The 15222-nt window shown below is 26.7% G+C and overlaps 3 protein-coding genes across 3 annotated transcripts; all 3 read left to right on the plus strand.

Annotated features, from left to right (window-relative positions):
* Positions 1-330: 330 nt before the first annotated feature.
* LOC114185269 (Galactose oxidase/kelch repeat superfamily protein) lies at positions 331-2542 on the plus strand. Its single transcript, XM_028072899.2, has 2 exons — positions 331-1641; positions 2326-2542. Exon 1 carries the CDS (start codon positions 490-492, stop codon positions 1639-1641), a length of 1152 nt encoding a protein of 383 aa, XP_027928700.1. The 5' UTR covers positions 331-489; the 3' UTR covers positions 2326-2542.
* An 8919-nt stretch (positions 2543-11461) lies between these two features.
* LOC114184381 (transcription factor GTE12-like) lies at positions 11462-11836 on the plus strand. Its single transcript, XM_028071693.1, has one exon. It carries the CDS (start codon positions 11462-11464, stop codon positions 11834-11836), a length of 375 nt encoding a protein of 124 aa, XP_027927494.1.
* Positions 11837-14251: 2415 nt separating this feature from the next.
* On the plus strand, positions 14252-14626 carry LOC114184382 (transcription factor GTE12-like). Its single transcript, XM_028071694.1, has one exon. The coding sequence runs from the start codon at positions 14252-14254 to the stop codon at positions 14624-14626; it is 375 nt and encodes a 124-aa protein (XP_027927495.1).
* The last annotated feature ends 596 nt before the right edge of the window (positions 14627-15222 follow it).

Below are 15222 nucleotides of genomic sequence, written 5' to 3' on the forward strand. Positions count from 1 at the left end.
TTATTATTCGACTAAGCCGACTAGGTGTGGTACATAAATTATAAAAAAATAAACAATTTTTTGAAAATATAATTTATTTTTATAATAAGATAATTAAATTTTCGTAAATTTTCAATAATAAATATTATTTTGTATCACAATTAAATTTAAATCAAAACATTAAAAAAATATAATTTTAAATATAAATTTTTGAAAAATCGTATAATATAGTAAAGCAAATTCGCATTATTTTTCAACGCGAGAATTGTTCTAGAGTAAATGCTAATCAGATCATGTTCACACAGTGATTGTGTTGGAATCAGACCCAACTGCTTCCAATAGACACGTGTGGTTTCTGACGAGAGAACTTGCCAGAAGGAAGAAACTTGAATTTATGATAAAGTGTGACACACTTCAACACGGCACCAATCATCTCTTCAACCACTCACCATTAGTCTTCTCTTTCCTTCTTCTTCCCTTTTCTGTGTTGCAAAATCTGATGAAGATGAGATGACAGAGATCACAAACCTAAGTTCCGACCTCGTAGAGCTGATCCTGTCCCTGCTCCCAATCCCCAACCTCATCAGAGTCTCAACAGTGTGCAAGCTATGGCACTCCATCATCTCCTCTCCTTCTTTCTCCACTCTCTCCAATCATTCCAACCACCCATGGTTCTTCCTCCATGGCATCCATAACATCTCCTCCAAGAACAACCAGACCTTTGCCTTTGACCCTTCCTCCAACACCTGGTTCCTCCTCCCCACACCCCAACACCACCATCCACACCAACCCAACACCTCCTTCATCGGCACCAACTCCTTCTTCTTCATCACCGCCCCCAACTTCCTCTACACCCCTATCCTCCACCCCTCCTGGCACCTCGCCCCGCCCCTCCACTTCCCCAGGATCAATCCTCTCATGGGTGTCTTCCACGATGCTAAAGCTACCAACTTTAATCACCCCAACTTCATTGTCGTTGGTGGGGTCAAGTTCATCGGGAACCTTGTTGACATAGAGGACCGTTTGGATGTGGAGATTTATGACCCTCTTCTGGGGAATTGGGACCTTGGGCCTCCTCTCCCTCCTGATTTCAGATCAGGAAACTCCTCCTCTTCCCTATCCTCTGCCCTCTTCGAAGGGAAATTTTATGTCTTTGGGATATACTCTTGCTTTGTTTCCTCTTTTGACTTGCATCATAGGGTTTGGAGTGAGGTTCACACCCTTAGGCCTCATGGGGCTGTGTTCTCCTTCTTGGTCGCTTGCAGGGAGATGCTGGTGCTTGCTGGGGTCTGCAATTTCCCCCATGGATCTTCTTCCTTTGTGCTGTGGAAGGTTGATGAGAGGACCATGAGGCTCACCCAGATTGATGTCATGCCACATGATTTGCTCTGTAGCTTGTTTGATGGTGATGAGGATGATAAATTTGCAAGCTTGAAGTGTGTTGGGTTGGGGGATCTTATATATGTTTACAATGAGGATTATCATAGGATGTACCCTGCTTGTGTGTGTGAGATTGATGCGGAGAGTGGGAGGTGTGTGTGGAGGAAAGTGCCACCGTTGCCATCACTGATGAACAGGTTTCACAAAGTTAGTAGCTTTTGTTCCACAGTTTCGCTGCATAGTGTTCTGCGTGAACTTCCAGGCCCTGCTCTTCAATTCTAGGTATCTTTGTTTCTTGACATTACCAATTTTCGGTTCATAGTTTTTTAGGGAGCACTTAATTTAATTAACCTCATAAAATGTCTTTTTTTTTTCTGTTTTACCAATGATTATAGTGGCTTGTGATTGTGAAATTAAGTTAAATGTGTGTTCTTTTGCCCTTGTTTGTAAATGTTCTGTTTGTGCCTTTTGATCATGATATTATTTGTAGTCCCAATTATCTTATCATCTCTTTGGTTCAATTATAGATAAGTTTCTTATTAGTTGGCTTAAGGGTATTCATGTGAAGTGGGAATTGTTCCCACTTGTTATCATAGGAACAATTAATCTTCACTACTTTACCGTATAGGGCTGAAGAAAATTAGAATTGACTAAAACAATCTTTCTTGATGAACAAAATCCTTTTATGATCGAAATATGGTGAAGATTCATTATTTTTCATATGAACTAGTGAAATAAGCCTTAGAGGTTTGAATTGTTAATGAACTGGGTATGAAATACGCTTTTGTGTATGATCTTCTACATTGAAGCATCTGGGTTGTAGTAAAGTGCTTGGGTTTTTAAAACAAGTACTCCATTGTGAAAGTTTATGATCTTGGTTTCTCCCTTTTTAAGACAAGTACTCCATTTCTCAATTGTTCAACATTCAGCAATATGATGTTGTTTCCTTTTATATCTATTAATCAGAAAAGTAACGGAACACAACTTCTGAAAGAAGAAAATATGAGTTTGAAGAATTACGAAAAGTATGTGCAACATTGACAGAATCAGGAACAGAAGCTGACATAAAGTATGTAATAGGCAATAGTTCTATATGTATTTTATGTCTAGTTTAGCTGTTACAAAGCATGGATGTTGACATTTTGTAATTTTAATTAATAATCATGTGAATTATTTAGTTTCATGTTGATATAACTACATTTTAAAATTGCAAGAGTGATCCATTTTCTTGTATCACCGTTCGAAAGACTATTCAACTGAAAACTTCAGTCTACAATCAAAATGAATTACTCAAATCATTTTTGGGTAATGCTGATAGTAACATAGTTGGATCTCTACATATTTCTATTCTGATTCTATTCTTAGTTCCTCTTAATTCTACTCTTTCAACATGAACGTTGTCCCAGTTCAATCTTAAATATAAGATTTTTGTTGAGACTGGTTTTTCTGGATTCTATTCTGTCAACATTAATGTAGTGTTCCTTTAACGTAGTGTTCCTTTGTGCCAATTACACTATTTAAGTTGATTATTCAAGCTGATTTCAAGAGACGGATAGATTAAGACCCCAAGGGTATGTTCGTTTGAGGGGATGGATATGGAAGAGAGTGTGAAGATGGATTTGTGTAGATTTGGGTAGATGAATTTTTGTGTGTTTTAAGTGAGTGGATTTGGAGATAAGTCTTATGAAAGTTAGATTTATTGATGGAATAGATAAAATTAATTATAAAAATTGATAGAATTAGGAAGTTACCAAAATACCCTTGATAAAAAAAAGAGAGTGATTTTGTAATTTGATGTTATAAAAATAATTATAAATAATTAATATGAATTAAAAAAATATTAAAATTATATGAAATTATAAAATAAAAAAATTTAAATTTTTTAAATATAAAAAAATTGTACAACTAAAATTAAAAAATTGGTTATATAAATAAATGTTAAACAATACAAAAAAGTAAAAAAAAAACAAAACAAAACAAAATATACGACACCGGTTACATAATCGGTGTCACCCTCTTTTTTGCAAAAGCATCGGTTACACCGGTGTCATACAAACACACAATCAGGGACGGATGTTTATTAGTGTAGGGAGGGGCCATGGTCTTCCCAAAATTTTAAATTTTTTTAATTACATATATATATATATATATATATATATATAATATTAAAATTTTATTAAATTTTTTAAATTATAGGTAATATATTTTAGGAATTGATGAAAATTAAATGGTGTGTTTTTTTATTTTTTTTTATAAAGCACAATATTTAATATTAATAAATAATAAGGAATAAAAATATTTAAACTTAATTTTTCATTTGGTTCCTTTTTATGTCAAAAAATTGACACTAGGATTATATTAATCACATCAATGAATGGTGTATATTAATTACATTAAATGGTGTATTTTTTATTTCTTTTATAAAACACAATATTTAATGTTAATAGATAGTAAAGAATAAAAATATTTAGGCTTAACTTTTCTTTTGGTTCCTGTTTTTGTCAAAAAATTGACACTAGGATTATATTAATCACATCAACGAAGTAAATCATTCATATTAAAAATTTCAATTTTAATGAAAGAATCATCTACCTGTTTCAAGAAATTTAAGTAAAAGACCAAATTGTATTAATTTTTCAAAAATTTGGGACCAAATTGAAACTAAAAAATTGAAGGACCAATTTAATATTTGTAAACGGAAACATAAATCAAAAGAGTACTTAAATCAAATATTTATTAACACAATTTTTATTTTCCTTCTTATTTTCTTTTTAATTTTTTCACAAATTGTAATAATCTCTCATCTCATATATTTTCTTTTTGTATTTTAAGAAATAAAAGTTAGACACAAAATTATTTTTGCTTTCATTTATCTTTATCCTCTTCCTATCTTGTCTCTTGTGTCACTTGATAATGAAAACATTATTTGTTATCTCATTAGCTTTTTGTTTATTCATTTTTTATGAATATAGAAAAAAATGTATCATGTATTTTTTCATAATTGATTTCTAATTGTGACTTAACTATAATATATTTTTCTTTTAATAATTTTGTGCCTCAATTTTTTATTAAATTTTGATAAATTATTTTTTAATATTATGTAAAAAAATATGTTGATAAAGAATAAAAGAATAAATTCATTACTAAAAAGTGATAAAAAAAAAGAAAATTATTGATGAAAATAAGATAAATTCACATATTTTGAAACATTATAATCAAATTGTTTAGTAGATAAGACATTTTTTCAAAGCATTATACTAATGACGAAATATAATGATATTAAAATTATATTACTTTGACTCCTCCAACATTTTTAGTCAAAATTCGCCACTGCACACAATGCATTGCACCGGTGCACAACCCCTCACATGCACTCACACTCTGAAACCCTCACATGCACTCACACTCTTGCCCATCTCCTTCACTCACACACTCACACCAACACTACTTCACTTTCCCCACACCAATGCATGCCATTACATAACACCACCACCACTGCTTCACTCCATCCAAACCCGTGCATCACCTTCAAACAATGAGAGACAAGTTTGGTCACATGTTAGTAAAACTGTAGGTTAATTTGGTAAAAGTAATTATAACATTTTCAAATCGTTGCATATATACAAAGATGGAATATGATAGGGATCCCGCAAATCCGCTCTTATAAATCGATTCATATTCACTCAAAAGAACAACGACCCGCACATAAATCCATCAGCGGAAATGCATGCATTCAAACAGTGCGGATGGCACAAAGAAACACTGCCTAAGGGTGTGTTCTTATAAAAGGATTGATTTAAGGGAGAGGGAATGATTGATTTGAGTAGATTTAAAGGTGAAGTTTGTGTTGTTTTTTTTAAGGGATTTGGAGGTGATAGAAGAGTTGATTTAAGAGTAAATTTTGTAAAAATTTGTGTAGGATTTGAATGATGTGACTAATAAAAAATAAAATTTAACGTATGAAAAAGTTAGATTACCAAATTGTCCTTAGTGTTAAATATAGTATAAAATGATGTTTAGATAAGTGGTAATTAATTTTGAATTTTTTTTCTACATAAATTTAAATATTAAAGATAAATTTTAATTGAAAAAAAATTAATGTATCTAAACTGAAAAATAAAATATTTAAATTTTTTCAATACAGAAACAAAAAAGTGTTTTGAACTCCTTTAGAACTATCCAAACTTCATGCCACATAATACAATCAAAAAATTAAAAAGAAGTGGAATCGGATATAATTAATATGGATCTGGATACTGAAGCATGGAATCGGATACATAAATTTTGTAATCAGATAAGTAGTAGCGCGGAGCTAATTTTTTTGCAATATAATAAAAGAATAGAGTGGTAATTTGGCACATTAATCTTGTTAATCTCTTTAAAACAGCAAGATAGATCACATGCTATAATCTTGCAAATCATCGCCTGTCAATCACTTGTTTTCACTAAAAATGAACAATCAAATCTTTGTTAAATCATCGCCCTTATTTCATCCACTACAATAAATCTATCTTATTTCATCCACTACAATAAATCTATGCATGAGAACATGCCCTAAAACCCTGTTTGGATGATAGATTGTACTGTGTTTTGGATGATAGATTGTAATGTGTATAACGATTTCCAATGATTAATTTAAAAAGAATTTATGTTCACATTGCATGATTTTTGAAAGAAAAAACGAGGATAGATTTGCCAATAACATTTAAAAATCTATCCCACTTATTTTTTAAAGATTTGAGAAGATCAATAAATATTTTTCACTTATACCCTCTATAAATTTTATATAAATATATATCTATTAATATAATTCTTAATTATAATATATTATTATTTCATTTATTTACAATAAATATTTTATTGTATATTATTAATTATTAATAATTTTAATTATTTATATATATATATATAATAAAATAATAATAATAAATATTTTATTTAATAATGATTAGTATATTTTTTAGTTATTAAAAATTTATGTTCTAATTAATAATACATTGAAATATATATATATATATATATATATTAATAATAGATGTAATAAATAATATATAATAAACAATACATTTATTGAAATATATATATATATATATATATTAATTAATAATAGATGTAATAAATAATATATATAATATTTTTTTAATAATGTATATAATATTCAATAAAACTAAAATTTATATAAATGTCTATAATAATTAATAATAGTAATAAAAATTTTGTTAAGATTTAATATTTTTATTTTATTCAATGATAATATTTTTTTATATCTATTATTCATGTTTTAATGTATTTAATAATTTATAATAGTAAATGATAATATATTTATATTAAATAATTAGTATTATATATAAGGTTTAATTATGCCTTTGGTCCCCATTTTGGAGTCAAAATCTCAAAATGGTACCCATATTTTTAAAAGTCTCCAAATAGTCCCCTTTTTTGTTGAAACGTCTCACGTTTGCCCTTGCCGTTAAGTCAACGTTGACGCCGTTAGAGGGAGTGCCACGTGTCAGTTCCTCGATTTTTTGAATTTTTTTATTTTTATTTTTTTGAAAATTTTTTATTTATTTTTTTTTTTGAATTTAAAAAAAAAAAAATTGCCACATGTCAAGCTATCATCGTGCCACGTGGCAGTGACAGTGACACGTGTCAGTATTACGCCATGTGTCATTTCCGTAGTCTCAATTTGATCCCTTTATTTTAATTTGTCTCAATTTAGTCCCAATTTTTGTAAAAAATGAGCAATTTTGTCCCTCTCCAAATTGAAATCAAATTTAATTTATGTATAAATGTACACAAATATTTCCATCAAAATTGATATTTCAAGTAAATATTTTTAACCAAATTAAGTTCATTTAATTAATATTTTACATTGAACTTTAATTAAAATGGTTTAAAAGTTGTTAATAGAAAATAATGTTCATAGAAAAAAATTCATAAATTACCTAGTTCATGTTACAATAAAACACATATAAATTTAAAATTTTAAAACAATTTTAAGTAAAGTTGAATGTGAAACATAATTTTAATTAAACTTAGCTATGTTAAAAATATATAATAAAAATATCAATTTGAATACAAATATCAAATTTAATAAAAATATTTGTATAACATTTATATAAAATTAAATTTTGTTTCAATTTGAAGGGGGACAAAATTGCTAATTTTTACAAAAATTGGAACTAAATTGAGACAAATTAAAATAAATGGACCAAATTGAGACTAACAAAATGACACGTGTCAGTATTATACCATGTGTCACTGTCACTGCCACGTGGCACGATGACAGCTTGACACGTGACAATTTTTAAAAAAAAATCAAAAAAAAATAAAAAATAAAAAAAAATTCAAAAAAATAATAATAAAAATAGGGACCAAAGGCATAATTAAACCTTTTTAAAATATTATTTCATCTATTGAAATCTAATTTAATAAGATGTCGTGATAATTATATTTAACCATTGTTATCTTTTGAGTTTAATTAAATTATATTTAATTTACTCACTAAAATAAATTGTGTATAATCTTTTAAGTTTACACAAGACTAATAATTTTATTTTTTTTCAATAATAAAATTATAGCTTTTTAATTTTTCTTAAAATTGTTTTAAGTGTTTTAATATTATTTTAATGACACGTGGTAATTTGTTTTCTAATTAACTATTCTCATCATTGTATTTTAATGAAAATTTGTTCTCATTTATTTTGTGTGATGAAAGTCTTTTCACGCATAAACAGTTATTTAGCTACTTTATATTCCAGTGTTAATAAAAAATACATACCAATTTTATAAATTTTATTTCGTGAAGTTGTTGCAATTTTTATTCTTTTTGTAGACTCTGTGAGTTTTTGTTCTCTTCAAGATTTGATTTAAAATATTTGATTTCAAAATTACTTTATTTAATTAGGTTCGAATCTTTATCTGAGTACAGTGTTTGTATTTCGGTGTTTTTGAATTTTATGATTATTTTAAATTTTATTTGAGGTTAAAGTTTAAAATTTTGTGGTTGACTTTTAATTAGTGTAATGATTGGTTGTGAAGCTAGGATTGATTTATGTTTGATATACCTGATTGTTATTGAAAAAGAGACCTTTCAAAAATTTACTTAAATTCATTGTAAAATATATTTTTGATACTTATTGATATTTTTTCTTTACTTACATCCTTAAATAGTATTATTAATAACATAGAAAATGTGGGTATAATATGTTCTTTTAATAATAGTTTTTTTATTGTCATCGTGCCACATGGCAGTGACAGTGACACGTGGCATAATACTGACATGTGTCATTTTGTTAGTCTCAATTTGGTTTCTTTATTTTAATTTGTCTCAATTTAGTCCCAATTTTTGTAAAAATTAGCAATTTTGTCCCCCTTCAAATTGAAACAAAATTTAATTTTATATAAATGTTATACAAATATTTTTATTAAATTTGATATTTGTATTCAAATTGATATTTTTATTATATATTTTTAACATAGCTAAGTTTAGTTAAAATTATGTTTCACATTTAACTTTACTTAAAATTGTTTTAAAATTTTAAATTTATATGTGTTTTATTGTAACATGAACTAGGTAATTTATGAATTTTTTTCTATGAACATTATTTTCTATTAACAACTTTTAAACCATTTTAATTAAAGTTCAATGTAAAATATTAATTAAATGAACTTAATTTGGTTAAAAATATTTACTTGAAATATCAATTTTGATGGAAATATTTGTGTACATTTATACATAAATTAAATTTGATTTCAATTTGGAGAGGGACAAAATTGCTCATTTTTTACAAAAATTGGGACTAAATTGAGACAAATTAAAATAAAGGGACCAAATTGAGACTAAGGAAATGACACCTGGCGTAATACTGACACGTGTCACTGTCACTGCCACGTGGCACGATGACAACTTGACACGTGGCAATTTTTTGATTTTTTTAAAAAAAATTCAAAATAAAAAATAAAAAATAAAAAAAAATTCAAAAAAAAATTAATAAAAAAATTCAAAAAATCGAGGAACTGACACGTGGCACTTCCTCTAACGGCGTCAACCTTGACTTAACGGCAAGGGCAAACGTTACGTTTCAACAAAAAAGAGGACTATTTTGAGACTTTTAAAAATATGGGTACCATTTTGAGATTTTGACTCTAAAATGGGGACCAAAGGCATAATTAAACCTTTTAAAAAGGACTTAATTATCACCAAAAAAAAAAAATTTGATCTGAAAGATGATTACTTAATCTATTTTTTAAATTAGATTTGATTAGATAATATAACTAATTATATATGTCACTACATTTACATTATTTAATAAGATAATTACCTAAAAAAGATATGCTTAATTATTGTTTAAATGTAATAAGAGTACACAAATGTTAATTCTATGTTAGTTTCTTATACAATGAATTTAACATATTATTATTCAATAAAATAAAATATATAAATTTGTAACAATTTAGAAAAGTAAAAACAGTATTGTTCCTAAAGAAACCAAAAACGTTCGCAAAGAGTCAAATATACAAATCTTTAATTAAGATCAAGATATTTCAGATCAGGTTGATACTTGGGTTCACTCTTCAATTTTTTTCTATAAGTCACTAGTCATTTTCATTTTTTCTATTGAAATATCTTTTTCAAAGGGTAGAGTCCTTAGTGGCGAGGGTGCCTAACTCTGACGCTCAAGTTAGTTTTTGCAGTAAATATGGTGGTTACAATAGATGTGATCAGTCTCTCACTTCGTGAACAATACTATTTATATTACATCAACAATACTATTTATATTACATCGATGAGTTCAAATTGTTAGACATGAAGCATGCAAGATTAAAATTCAAGGACACCAACATACAATCACCATACTTAAAGAAAGATTCAAAACTAATTAAATTACTTAAAGATAAATTAGATTTGGAATCAAATATTTAAAATCAAATCTTTAAAAGAGAAAAAAATGAGCTTTACAAAAAGAAAAAAAGAAAGAATCACCCTCACGAATAAAATTTATAAAAGTGATGTTTCTTTTACACACACTGAAATATAGAGTAGCTAAATAAATGTTTATGCGTGAAAAATTTTCATCACACAAAATAAATGAGTACATTTTTTTTGGCAAATCAAAATGATTAAAACAGCTAATTCAAGAATACTTTCAGAGAATATGTAATAAAAAATTAAAAAATTACAATATTATTGAAAACAATAAAAATATTAATCTTGTGTCAACTTAAAAAATTTCCATAACATGTGAATAAATTAAATACAATTTAATTAAATTCATAAGATATTTTAACCAATTATCCCGATATCATATACAAATTAGATTTCAATTGATCAAATAATATTTTAAATTTGATTTAATTACCACGAAATCAAATAATTTTAATCCGAAAGATAATTATTTAATCTATTTTTAAATTAGATCTGATTAGATAATATAACTAATTATACGTGTTACTACATTTACATTATTTAACAAGATAATTACCTAAAAAAGATATGGTTAATTATTACTATTATATCTAACTAAACTAGATTTCGTTACACTTAATTATTAATTGAATACCATTTAATTAAGTTTTTCATATGATTAGATAAGATCATGGCGGAAATATGACTTAACCAAATCTTACAGTATCTAATTAAATTATGTTAGATTATATATGATGAATTATTTAACCGTTTAGGTTCACTATCATCATTATTTAAAGCATATTTAAATTTATAATATAACTAGATAATATGATTTTGTAAATATTTTCATATCTCTAGATCTCTATATAATAACACACTATAATAATATTCATTTCACTCATAGCTTTCGATATTTTTCATAGCTTTCAATATTTTGAATTCTCTTCACACTTTCTTTATTCATTTTCTATACCCATTTTCTTCATGGAAGAAACACAACAATATAGGAAGAAACTCATCATAAAAATTTCTTCTTCATGTCCTAAGAATCGTGAAGGAGTATGCGAATTGAAGAATAAAAGGGAATATTATGCAACAGCAATATGGGTTGATGTGAAAAATACATCAAACTCTTGTGAGAGTAATCAAAAAATTAGGTACGAGAAGTGTGATAAGAGAGAAGATAAGGAAATGTCGCAGAAAGAGTGGAAGAAAAGAGAGAAGAAACGGAAGGTAGAAGATGCAACGAGAATGGACAATTGCAAAAGGATGCAGTGTTGGATGATGATGAAGCGTTTGATGGTGGGAAGATATGCATGGGTTTTCAAGAAGAATGATCTAAACAAAAAGATAATGAGTTTGCGGGATATTGAGTTAAAGTTGAAAAGATTAGAATATTCAAAAGTTGATGACTTTGCAGATGACATGAGGAAGGTGTTCTCTTATCCATTGGGGTATCCTTCCAAAAGTGAAGTTCATAGAATTGCAAGGGAGATTAGTCAATCTTTTGAGTTTAAGTGGAAAACTACGAAAAATAAGTGGATATTAGAAAAACAAAATTTGTAATAGATTTTGCCTTTGTGCCTTATTCAATCAAATGACGATTTTAAAGTTTCAATATTATTTTATATTTTATTGAGGTTATGTATTTTTATAATTTATATCGTTCGCGGTGATATAATATACTCTGTCAAATATTCTGTTTACAAATTATATATTAAACAAAAATAGTGTAAATTGTATGTTAATAATGTAAATTATTAGATTAATTTTAGGATTAAATATGTTTTTGGTCTCATTACTTTCAGTGAAAATTGGAATTAGTCTTTTCTCGCACGTTTGGCCCAAGTTAGTTCTTCATCTTTATAAATGAGTGAATTTAGTTTTTCAACCAAATTTTTTTAAAATTTATTTGATGTTTCAGATGTGTTTCTCATCTAACATTAAAATGGAAATATGTCAAACGGTGTAAACAACTCAAATGCTATCATAAAATGTGTTTGAAACGTCAAATAAACTTATCAAATAAACTTAAAGATGAAGTACTATATTCACGCTGGGAAAATTAAGGGAGTAAAACATATTTAATCATTAATTTCATTTAAAGTTATATTTAATTGACATAAAATTTATAATATCTGAATGATTTTTAAATAATTAAATACCAAATTTATATTTAAATATCTTTTTATTCTTCTTAAGTAATTTTTAAATAGTAAAAATAAATAAATAACGTTTAAAGAAGTAACTTTTAAAGTTTATTTAATCAAATAAGATAACAAAAATAAAATAAATTGACTTGAATCATCATACATATTTTAAAATAATTATTTCTAATATTTATTATGTTTAGATTGTTCTTGATAATTAAATATCAAATATAAAATATTATTTATGATTATACATATATTTTTAAAGTTTATATATATCTTTGAAATATAGAGGTATCATTTTCTCTTTCTTTCTTAACTTGGTCCGTGTTTTGTGATAAAAGAAAAAGGTGAATTTAATATTGTTTAAATGTAATAAGAATTCACATATATTAATTCTATGTTAGTTTCTTATATAGTGAATTTAACATATTATTATTCAATAAAATAAAATATAAATTTGTAATAATTTAGAAAAGTAAAAACATTATTGTTCCTGCAAGGACCAAAATGTTCGCAAAGGGACAAACCTTTTATCAAGGTCAACATGTCTCGGGTCAGGTCGACACTTGGGTCCACTCTTCAATCTTTTCTATAAGTTACTAGTCCTTTCCATTTTCTTCTATATGAGATATCCTTTTCATATAAGAGGGTAGAGTCCTCGACGGCGAGGATACCTAACTCTGACGCTTAAGTAAATTTCTGCAGTAAATAGAGTGTTTGCAATAAATGTGATCAGTCTCTCACATCGTGAACGTCGTATTTATACTATCTGGATGGGTCCAAATTGTTAGGCATGGGATTATGCATGATTAGATCATCTTAAGGTTTCGCTTAACATGTTAACTTACCCTTAATTGTTTTGTCACTCACCATTTTGTCTAGGTGGATCCGTTGCAACAGTGACACACGTGTTTGTCGTTTCATCCTACGTCGACCATTAAGTTTTAGGGACGTACTCGACAATGTTCAATTCTCATAATCATCTATAAAATTTCTATAACATGTGAATAAATTAAATACAATTTAATTAAATTCATAAGATAATTTAACCAATTATCACGATATCATATACAAATTAGATTTCAATTGATCAAATAATATTTTTAATTTGACTTAATTACCACGAAATCAAATAATTTTAATCCGAAAGATAATTACTTAATCTATTTTTAAATTAAATCTGATTAGATAATATAACTAATTATACATGTTACTACATTTACATTATTTAACAAGATAATTACCTAAAAAAGATATGGTTAATTATTACTATTATATCTAACTAAACTAGATTTCGTTACACTCAATTATTAATTGAATACCATTTAATTAAGTTTTTCATATGATTAGATAAGATGATGGCGGAAATATGACTTACTAAATCTTACAGTATCTAACTAAATTATGTTAGATTATATATGATGAATGATTTAACCGTTTAGGTTCACTATCATCATTATTTAAAGCATATTTAAGTAGATAATATGATTTTGTAAATATTTTCATATCTCTAAATCTCTATATAATAACATAGTATAATTATATTCATTTCACTCATAGCTTTCAATATTTTGAATTCTCTTCACACTTTCTTTATTCATTTTCTATACCCATTTTCTTCATGGAAGAAACACAACAATATAAGAAGAAACTCATCATAAAAATTTCTCCTTCATGTCCTAAGAATCATGAAGGAGTATGTGAATTGAAGAATAAAAGAGAATATTATGCAACAGCAATATGGGTTGATGTGAAAAATACATCAAACTCTTGTGAGAGTAATCAAAAAATTAGGTACGAGAAGTGTGATAAGAGAGAAGATAAGGAAATGTCGCAGAAAGAGTGGAAGAAAAGAGAGAAGAAATGGAAGGTAGAAGATGCAACGAGAATGGACAATTGCAAAAGGATGCAGTGTTGGACGATGATGAAGCGTTTGATGGTGGGAAGATATGCATGGGTTTTCAAGAAGAATGATCTAAACAAAAAGATAATGAGTTTGCAGGATATTGAGTTAAAGTTGAAAAGATTGGAATATTCAAAAGTTGATGACTTTGCAGATGACATGAGGAAGGTGTTCTCTTATCCATTGGGGTATCCTTCCAAAAGTGAAGTTCATAGAATTGCAAGGGAGATTAGTCAATCTTTTGAGTTTAAGTGGAAAATTACCAAAAGGAAATGGATATTAGAAAAACAAAATTTGTAATAGATTTTGCCTTTATGCCTTATTCAATCAAATGACGATTTTAAAGTTTCAATATTATTTTATATTTTATTGAGGTTATGTGTTTTTATAATTTACTAGGCACGGGTAATTCATGTTTTATTTATTGATTTTGTTTAAATATTTTGTGTATAATTATTAAGATATTTTTATTAAGAGTAATTTAGTTGATATCAGTGGTAAATGTTTGTTATAGTTTAATAATATTAATTCGGTATTAGTAATTTTAGAAATAATTATTTATATTAAAATTTGTATTGTATTATATTAAATTTTGTTTATAATATATATTTTATTAAATGAGATTTTTGAAAAAATAAAAAAATAAAAAATAAATTGTGACATAATAATCTTCATATTGCTTAAAACAACTTAATTGAATAACTAATGATATAGTAATTTTAAAAATAATTATTTTACATATTAAAATTTCTATTACACTATGTTAAATTTAGTTTATATTACATTTAGAATTATAATTATAATTTGTAAATGTATAAAAATAAGTCATGGTAATAAAACATTTAAGTGTATAAGTATATAAAAGTAATTGTATAAAAAGTGGAATAGTAATTTTA

This window comes from Vigna unguiculata, chromosome 5, assembly GCF_037176805.1.
Source record: "Vigna unguiculata cultivar grain cowpea cultivar isolate G323 ecotype 2 chromosome 5, ASM3717680v1, whole genome shotgun sequence".
Taxonomy (NCBI): domain Eukaryota; kingdom Viridiplantae; phylum Streptophyta; class Magnoliopsida; order Fabales; family Fabaceae; genus Vigna; species Vigna unguiculata.

Bases quoted from the DNA above. Each gene is read 5' to 3' on its own strand.
- LOC114185269 (XM_028072899.2), top strand. From the start codon at position 490: ATGACAGAGATCACAAACCTAAGTTCCGACCTCGTAGAGCTGATCCTG.
- LOC114184381 (XM_028071693.1), top strand. From the start codon at position 11,462: ATGTCGCAGAAAGAGTGGAAGAAAAGAGAGAAGAAACGGAAGGTAGAA.
- LOC114184382 (XM_028071694.1), top strand. From the start codon at position 14,252: ATGTCGCAGAAAGAGTGGAAGAAAAGAGAGAAGAAATGGAAGGTAGAA.